At 44.6% G+C, this 8,516-nt stretch overlaps 3 protein-coding genes across 3 annotated transcripts; all 3 read left to right on the top strand.

The window, feature by feature from the left end:
* The first annotated feature begins 2,461 nt into the window (after positions 1-2,461).
* Positions 2,462-3,109, top strand: LOC123116416 (uncharacterized). Its single transcript, XM_044537377.1, has one exon. The coding sequence runs from the start codon at positions 2,516-2,518 to the stop codon at positions 2,930-2,932; it is 417 nt and encodes a 138-aa protein (XP_044393312.1). The 5' UTR covers positions 2,462-2,515; the 3' UTR covers positions 2,933-3,109.
* Positions 3,110-4,790: 1,681 nt separating this feature from the next.
* LOC123116414 (uncharacterized) lies at positions 4,791-5,562 on the top strand. The gene has a single exon (XM_044537376.1). It carries the CDS (start codon positions 4,882-4,884, stop codon positions 5,296-5,298), a length of 417 nt encoding a protein of 138 aa, XP_044393311.1. The 5' UTR covers positions 4,791-4,881; the 3' UTR covers positions 5,299-5,562.
* Positions 5,563-7,092: 1,530 nt separating this feature from the next.
* On the top strand, positions 7,093-7,695 carry LOC123116413 (uncharacterized). Its single transcript, XM_044537375.1, has one exon. It carries the CDS (start codon positions 7,139-7,141, stop codon positions 7,553-7,555), a length of 417 nt encoding a protein of 138 aa, XP_044393310.1. The 5' UTR covers positions 7,093-7,138; the 3' UTR covers positions 7,556-7,695.
* The last annotated feature ends 821 nt before the right edge of the window (positions 7,696-8,516 follow it).

The following is an 8,516-nucleotide window of genomic DNA, read 5'->3' as shown; positions in this document are numbered from 1 at the left end:
CTTCGGAGGAGGGCATATAGTTGTTCCTCTCCAAGTATCCCACCATGGCCAGTTCGGCCTGCTTGAAGGCAGGCTGATCAGGGTTGTATTCGTCTTTGGCACCATCTGGATTGTTTTTGTCTCCTGTGCCAGTATTGTTGTGGCGAGGCTTGGAGCGGCGTTGACGACGCCCATGCTTGGATTTCTTCCCTGAGGGTTTATCCTCCATTGCCTCATTGCCATTGGTTTCTTTCGGAGTGTCCATCATATATATATCATATGAGCAGGTGGTTGTCCACCGCCTCGTGAGTGGTGGCTCCTGTTCTTCTTCAACATCGTCGTCCATACCGTCGATGTCTTCGGAGTCGAAGTCAAGCACGTTGTTTAAGTCATCAACCGTGGCAATGAAGTGGGTGGTGGGTGGGCAACGAATTCCTTCCTCACCCGCTTCCCACTCTAGCCGGACATAGTTCGGCCAAGAGTCTCCTGACAAAGAGAGAGACTTTAACGAGTTCAGCACGTCGCCAAAGGGCGAGTGCTGGAAGATATCCGCTGCGGTGAACTCCATTACAGGAGCCCAACCAGGTTCGGCGGGCTCAGGAGCGCGCGGACTGGAACCTATAGCCGGATACGAGTCCGGGGGTCCGGTGTCACAGGCTTCTTTAGGGGTGAGACCTGTGTTCGGCTCTAACGCCGATGAGTGTGCGGCTCGCGGGGCAGAGTCCATCCACCCGTCCTCGGGCGGCGCGATCTACTCCGGATTTAGGTCCGGGGCTCCTGCAAGGGCGATATCTCGAGCATTAACCGACAGCAGGTCTAAGCCGTGCTCATCGTGATTGTCCGGCGTTCCTGGCATAGGCCCGAATTCGTCGAGGATCAAGTCTCCGCAGATATCAGCCATGCAGTTCAGGTTTCCGAACCTGACCTGGTGGCCAGGGGCGTAGCTGTCAATCTGCTCGAGTTGGCCCGCAGTGCGAAGCCGCCGAACACGAAGATCTGTCCGGGGAGAAAAGTCTCACCCTGGACCGTGTTGTTGACGATTGAAGGAGCCATCAAGCCTTGCAACGACGACATAGAGGAACTCTCAATGAAAGCACCAATGTCGGTGTCAAAACCGGCGGATCTCGGGTAGGGGGTCTCGATCTGTGCGTCTTAGGCTAATGGTAACAGGAGGCAAGGAACACAACTTTTACCCAGGTTCGGGCCCTCTCGACGGAGGTAAAACCCTACTTCCTGCTTGATTGATATTGATGATATGAATAGTACAAGAGTTGATCTACCACGAGATCGTAGAGGCTAAACCCTAGAAGCTAGCCTATGATGATTATGATTGTGATCGTCCCTCTAAGGACCAAACTCTCCGGTTTATATAGACACCGGAGAGGGCTAGGGTTTACATGGAGTCGGTTACAAGGAAGGAAATATAATATTTGGATCACCAAGCTTGTCTTCCACGCCAAGGAGAGTCCCATCCGAACACGGGATGGAGTCTTGAGTCTTGTATCTTCACGTTCCAACAGTCCGGACAGAGTATACAGTCTGGCTGTCCGGATACCCCCTTATCCAGGACTCCCTCAGGCGGTGCCCCCCTTTCCTTTTCCCCTCTCTCTCCTTCCCTCTCCTCTCCTACTCCAACAAGGAAGGAGGGAGTCCTACTCCCGGTGGGAGTAGGACTCCTCATGGGGCGCGCCAAGGGTGGTCGGCCCCCTCCCCCTCCTCCACTCCTTTATATACGGGGAGGGAGGCACCGCCTAGGGACACAACAATTGATCCTTGAGATCTCTTAGCCGCGTGCGGTGCCCCCCTCCACCATAATCCACCTCAATAATATCGTAGCGGTGCTTAGGCGAAGCCCTGCGTCGGTAGAACATCATCATCGTCACCACGCCGTCGTGCTGACGGAACTGTCCCTCAAAGCTCGGCTGGATCGGAGTTCGAGGGACGTCATCGAGCTGAACGTGTGCTGAACTCGGAGGTGCCGTGCATTCGGTACTTGATCGGTCGGATCGTCAAGACGTACGACTACATCAACCGCGTTGTGCTAATGCTTCCGCTTTCGGTCTACGAGGGTACCTGGACAACACTCTCCCCCCTCGTTGCTATGCATCACCATGATCTTGCGTTTGTGCAGAACTGTGGCACGCACATTGCTTCCATGGCGCACGTAGGGTTCCTTCGACCTCACGCAGCTGCGATGACAAAACAATAAATGCAATGGTCAATCCAGTCATCCGTGACCTACTCAACTCCAGTGTTCTATTAGAGTTCAGCATAAGGCATTTCAATGGTCAGATATGGCTGCACGTAATGAGCTAACTCTATTCTCTTCAACTGCTGAGAGAAGTCCACAGAAGAGAGCTGCTGGTCTCACGGCGTTGGCACGTGTGTAGCAGCTTCCAAGAGGCTCTTTGAAGCCAGTACAACTTGCAATATCTATATAAGGCAGCACCATCGGATCCTGATCTATCACATTCAACAAGCTCATCTACCAATCGTGCAAACTAGCAAACTAGCTAAAACAACCCACTTCCCCAAAATGGCGTCGCAGCTTGTCGAGAGCCACCGCACCGGCGCCGAGGTCCACAAAGGGAACGATATCTGCAAGCAGAAGACGGTTGAGCTTCTCAAAGAACTCGGCCTCCCGAAAGGTCTCTTTCCTATGGATGACATCGAGGAGGTCGGGCACAATTGTGAGAGTGGGTTTGTGTGGATGCTTCAGAAGAAGAAGAACGAGCACACCTTCAAGAAGATCAACCAGACCGTCTCCTACGACACCGAGGTGACCGCTTTTGTGGAGAAGGGCAAGATGAAGAAGGTCACCGGGGTCAAGATTGAGGACCTGTCTTTGGTCGAGGTCTATATGGATGAGTCTTCTGCTGATAAGGTCACCGTCAAGACCAACACCGGTCTGTCTGACACCCATGATGCGACCGTGTTCGCTCTCGGAGAATAGGGAGCTACTAGTTAAAAAGGCCAGAAGAATAAAGTCAGTGAATTGTTCGGCACTGCAGTTCACATGTTATGCAGAAGTATATGTTTCCATTTTCTTTGTAATCTAATAAAGGCTGTTGCATGAATGTTGTTTCCTTTCAGCCCATGTTATGCAGAAATTTATGTTTCCATTTTCTTTGTAATGTAATAGAGGATTTTGCGTGAATGTTGCTTCCTTTCAGCCCGTAAGTGTACGCCAAATGTAATGAATAACACTTATACCGCCTCCTATATCCCACATCGACCACTCAACTTCCTGCTGTTATCCCTATCTTTGTGTGAGAGAGAATAAGGGCCTTATCAACAAATAATTAAGGAAGGCTTTGAAATACAACATGAACCATGACATGAACAGAAGAAATCTAATTTTGATTCTCGATATATGGATTTTCATGTTGATTTTAACATTTCATAATTTTAGATGTATGTTATGGCAGTGTCTAAAAAAAGAGATCGACAACAAGGCTCAAATGGAAACATTGTGGAACAATTTCCTGTTTTGTTGATTTTAATTTTCTCACTAATATCAAATCATCAGAGTTTATTTCCACATTTATGGTTTAAATCAATGTGAAAAACTATTTTTTAGACACATATTTTTATGCGAAAACAACTTCTTGTCTTTTTTTTCTTGTGACAGATTGCTGAGAAAATGCAAAGGAACAAAAGAGGACAAAAGCAGAAACCAGAGCAAGCCAAAACTAGCCAAAATTTAAGAACTAGTAAAATAGAATGGCAAAACCAACAGTCCAACACAGAGCAAAACTCCTACTGCTATGGTTGAGGATTAGAATATTTTCTAATTCTAAGTTCAGATTGATGTGAAAACAAGTTGCTCACGACATTTTTAATGTTCCACCATTACATCTCTAAATGTTTGGTTACAACAACATAAAACGGAAAGCACTCATCATGCCACAACCCTCTACTCAGTTGGGAACAGGAAGGTTAGAAATTAGTTAGTTTGAGGCTAAGTTTGTGACTGTTGAAATCCTAAATTATCTTACAATTTTATGTGGAAAATACCTATAAAAAGGCTAAGTTTGTGATTGCTAAACTATGGATTTTTTTCAATTTAGTGAGGAAAAACAGCCATGAAATATGCAAAAGTAATCTATTCCAAACATTTAAATAGGCAAAAATAATTCGGTGAATGGAACTACCAAAATCTACGATGATGCCAAGCTACTCTATTCTTTAATAGCATTTTTTTAACAAGGCAGAATACTTGTTATTTTTATTAATTAAGAAGAGAGCAAGAATTGCCCGCTTAATTAACGGGAAAGAGCACCTGACCGACCTGGCCATTGACAAGGAGACGCCGGCGCATGGTTACAACAGAATATTGGAGAGGTGCATGTCCACGTGACTTTAACACCGAACCTGCTATTGGACGCCTGCTCTACACATGCTAGGGATCAACTCCTCGTGCTTTGGCGATCACACGGTACCTCTGCATGACTGCATCGTTCACCAGATGAGACAAAACGATCTCTGCTTTGGTTCCTTCTTGCAGCTGCGATGACACACCAATATAAGCAATGGTCAATTCGGTCATGCGTGACCAGCTCAACTCCAGTGTTCTGGTGTGGAATTTAACATAAGGCATTTCAATGGTCAGATATGGTTGTACGTAATGAGCTAACTCCAAAGGAGATACGTTCATTTTTCTTCTTCAAAACATGAAGTATCTGGAAGAGGAAGTCCACATAGGAGAGCTGCTGGTCTCACTGGGCAGGCGCGCACGTAGCAGCTTCGAAGAGGCTCTTCGCAGCCAGTACAACTTGCAGCATCTATATAAGGCAGCACCGTCGGATCCTGATCTATCACCTTCAACAGGCTCATCTACCAACCCAACAAACTAAAACCCCACTTCCCAAGAAAACAATTCTTAGACAAGACATTGCTCAAATGGCATCCCAGCTGGTCGAGAGCCACCGCGCCGGTGCCGAGGTCCACAAGGGGAGCGATATCTGCAAGAAGAAGACGGTCGAGCTTCTCGAAGAGCTCGGCCTCCCAAAAGGCCTCTTTCCTATGGATGACATCGAGGAGGTCGGGCACAACTGTGAGAGTGGGTTTGTGTGGATGCTTCAGAAGAAGAAGAACGAGCACACCTTCAACAAGCTCAACCAGACCGTCTCCTATGACACCGAGGTGACCGCTTTTGTGGAGAAGGGCAAGATGAAGAAGGTCACCGGGGTCAAGATCGAGGAGGTGTCTTTGGTCGAGGTCTATGTGGATGAGTCTTCTGCTGATAAGGTCACCGTCAAGACCAACACCGGTCTGTCTGACACCCATGATGCGGCCGTGTTCGCTCCCGGAGAATAGGGAGCTACTAGTTAAAAAGGCCAGAAGAATAAAGTCTGTGAATGGTTCGGCACTACAGTTCACATGTTATGCAGAAATATATGTTTCCGTTTTCTTTGTAATCTCATAAAGGTTGTTGCATGAATGTTGCTTCCTTTCAGCCCATGTTATGCAGAAATTTATGTTTCTGTTTTCTTTGTAATGTAATAAAGGATGCTGCATGAATGTTGCTTCCTTTCGGCCCGTAAGCATACGCCAAATGTAATGAATAACACTTATCCCTCATCGACCACTCTCAACTTCCCACTGTTGTCCCTATCTTTGTGTCTGAGAGAATAAGGGCCTTATTAACAAATAATTATGCAAGGCTTTGAAATACAACATGAACCATGACATGCACAGAAGAAATCTTATTTTGATTCTCTATATATAGATTTTCATGTTGATTTTAACATTTCATAATTTTAGATGTATGCTATATCAGTGTCTCAAAAAAAAAAAGATTGACAGCCAGGCTTGAATGGAAACATTGTGGAATAATTTCCTGTTTTGTTGATTTTAATTTTCTCGCTAATATCAAATCATCGGAGTTTATTTCCACATTTATGGTTCAGATCGATGTGGAAAACATTTTTCTTAGACACATATTTTTATTCGAAAACAAGTTCTTGTCTTTTTTTTCCTTGTGTTGAAAGATTGCTGAGAAAATGCAAAGGGAAAAAAGAAGACAAAAGCAGAAACTAGAGCAAGCCAAAACTAGCCAAAATTTAAGAACTAGTAAAAAAAAGACAAAACCAACACAGAGAAAAACTCCTACTGCTATGGTTGAGGATTAGAGTACTTTCTAATTCTAAGTTCAGGTTGATGTGAAAACAAGTTGCTCACAACATTTTTAATGTTCCCCCGTTACATCTCTAAAGGTTAGGTTACAGACAACACAAAACGTAAAGAACTGATCATGCCACAACCCTCTACTCAGTTGAGAACGGGAAGGGTTGGAAATTAGTTAGTTCGAGGCTAAGTTTGTGACCGTTGAAATGCATGCTAAATTACCTTACAATTTGATGGGGAAATACTTATAAAAAGACTAAGTTTGTGATTGCTAAACTAAGTTCTTTTTTAATTTAGTGAGGAAAAACAGCCATGAATATGCAAAAACAAGCTATCCCAAATATTTAAATAGGCAAAAATAATCGGTGAATGGAACTTCCAAAATCTACGATGATGCCAAGCTAGTCTATTCTTTAATAGCATATAAGTTTATAACGAGGCAGAAGACTTGTTATTTTCATTAAGAAGAGAGTGAGGAATGCCCGCTTAACTAACGAAAAAACGGGTTAAAAATAATACAACCTAACCCATATAACATGAGCACCGGAGGATGGTTACAACAGAAATTAGAGAGGTACATGTCCAACTGACTTCAACACAGAACCTGTTGTTGGACTGTGTTTCCTTCTTGCAGAACTGTGGCAAGCACATTGCTTCCACCCGCAGCTGCGATGGCACACCAATATACGCAATGGTCAATTAAGTCATCCGTGACCAGCTCAACTCAGAGTGTTCTGCTGTGGAGTTCAGCATAAGGCATTTCAATGGTCAGATATGGCTGGACGTAATGATCTAACTCCAAAGGGGAGACGTTCATTTTTCTTCCTCAAAACAGAAGCATCTGAAGAGGAATTCCACAGAGGAGAGTTGCCGGTCTCACTTGGCTGGCGCACGCGTAGCACCTTCGAAGAGGCTCTTTGCAGCCAGTACAACTTGCAACAACTATATAAGGCAGCACCATCAGATCCTGATCTATCACGTTCAACAAGCTCATCTACCAATCCAGCAAATTAAAACCCACTTCCCCAAAATGGCGTCCCAGCTTGTCGAGAGCCACCGCGCCGGCGCCGAGGTCCACAAGGGGAACGATATCTGCAAGCAGAAGACGGTCGAGCTTCTCGAAGAACTCAGCCTCCCGAAAGGCCTCTTTCCTATGGATGACATCGAGGAGGTCGGGCACAACTGTGAGAGTGGGTTTGTGTGGATGCTTCAGAAGAAGAAGAACGAGCACACCTTCAAGAAGATCAACCAGACCGTCTCCTACGACACCGAGGTGACCTCTTTTGTGGAGAAGGGCAAGATGAAGAAGGTCACCGGGGTCAAGATCGAGGACATGTCTTTGGTCGAGGTCTATGTGGATGAGTCTTCTGCTGATAAGGTCACCGTCAAGACCGACACCGGTCTGTCTGACACCCATGATGCGGCGGCCTTCTCTCTCGGAGAATAGGGAGCTACTAGTTAAAAGGGCCAGAAGAATAAAGTCAGTGAATGGTTCGGCACTACAGTTCACATGTTATGCAGAAGTATATGTTTATGTTTTCTTGTAATATAATAAAGGTGTTGCACGAATGTTGCTTCCTTTCAGCCCGTAAGCGTTTGCCAAATGAATGAATAACACTTATACCCCCTCCTCTATCCCACATTGACCACTCTCAACTTCCCACTGTTGTCCCTATCTTTGTGTGTGAGAGAATAAGGGCCTTACCAATAAATCATTAAGCAAGTCTCTGAAATACAACATGAACCATGACATGCACAAAAGAATTCAAATTTTGATTCTCAACATCTGGATTTTCATGTTGATTTGACATTGCATCATTGTAGATGTATGATGTATCAATATATGAAACAAACAAGGAGAGCGACAACAAGACTGGGATGGCGACATTGCGGAATTATTTCCTGTTTTGTTGATTTTGGTTATCTCCCTAATATCATGGCATTTTAATGTTCCGCCATTACATCTCTAAAGGTTTGGTTACAGACGACACAAAACCAAAAGAACTCATCATGTAACAACCCTCTACTCAGTTGAGAACGGGAAGGGTTAGAAATTAGTTAGTTTGAGGCTAAGTTTGTGACTGTTGAAATGCTAAATTATCTTACAATTTGATGTGGAAAATAGCTATAGAAAGGCTAAGTTTGTGATTCCTAAACTATGGAATATATTTTATTTGATTTAGTGAGGAAAAACAGCCGTGAAAATATGAAAAAGTGTGCTATTCCAAACATTTAAATAGGCAAAAATAATTCGGTGAATGGAACTATCGAAATCTACAATGATGCCAAGCTACTCTATTCTTTAATAGCATAACATTTTTGAAGGAGGCAAAAGACTTGCCATTTTTTATTACTTAAGAAGAGAGTGAGAATTGTCTGGTTAATACACGGAAAACCAGGCTAAAACC

Source organism: Triticum aestivum, chromosome 5B (genome assembly GCF_018294505.1).
Source record: "Triticum aestivum cultivar Chinese Spring chromosome 5B, IWGSC CS RefSeq v2.1, whole genome shotgun sequence".
In the NCBI taxonomy this organism is placed as follows: Eukaryota; Viridiplantae; Streptophyta; class Magnoliopsida; order Poales; family Poaceae; genus Triticum; species Triticum aestivum.
This window is presented reverse-complemented; position numbering and strand designations above follow the sequence as displayed.

Coding starts and splice junctions, on each gene's coding strand:
- LOC123116416 (XM_044537377.1), top strand. CDS start 2,516: ATGGCGTCGCAGCTTGTCGAGAGCCACCGCACCGGCGCCGAGGTCCAC.
- LOC123116414 (XM_044537376.1), top strand. CDS start 4,882: ATGGCATCCCAGCTGGTCGAGAGCCACCGCGCCGGTGCCGAGGTCCAC.
- LOC123116413 (XM_044537375.1), top strand. CDS start 7,139: ATGGCGTCCCAGCTTGTCGAGAGCCACCGCGCCGGCGCCGAGGTCCAC.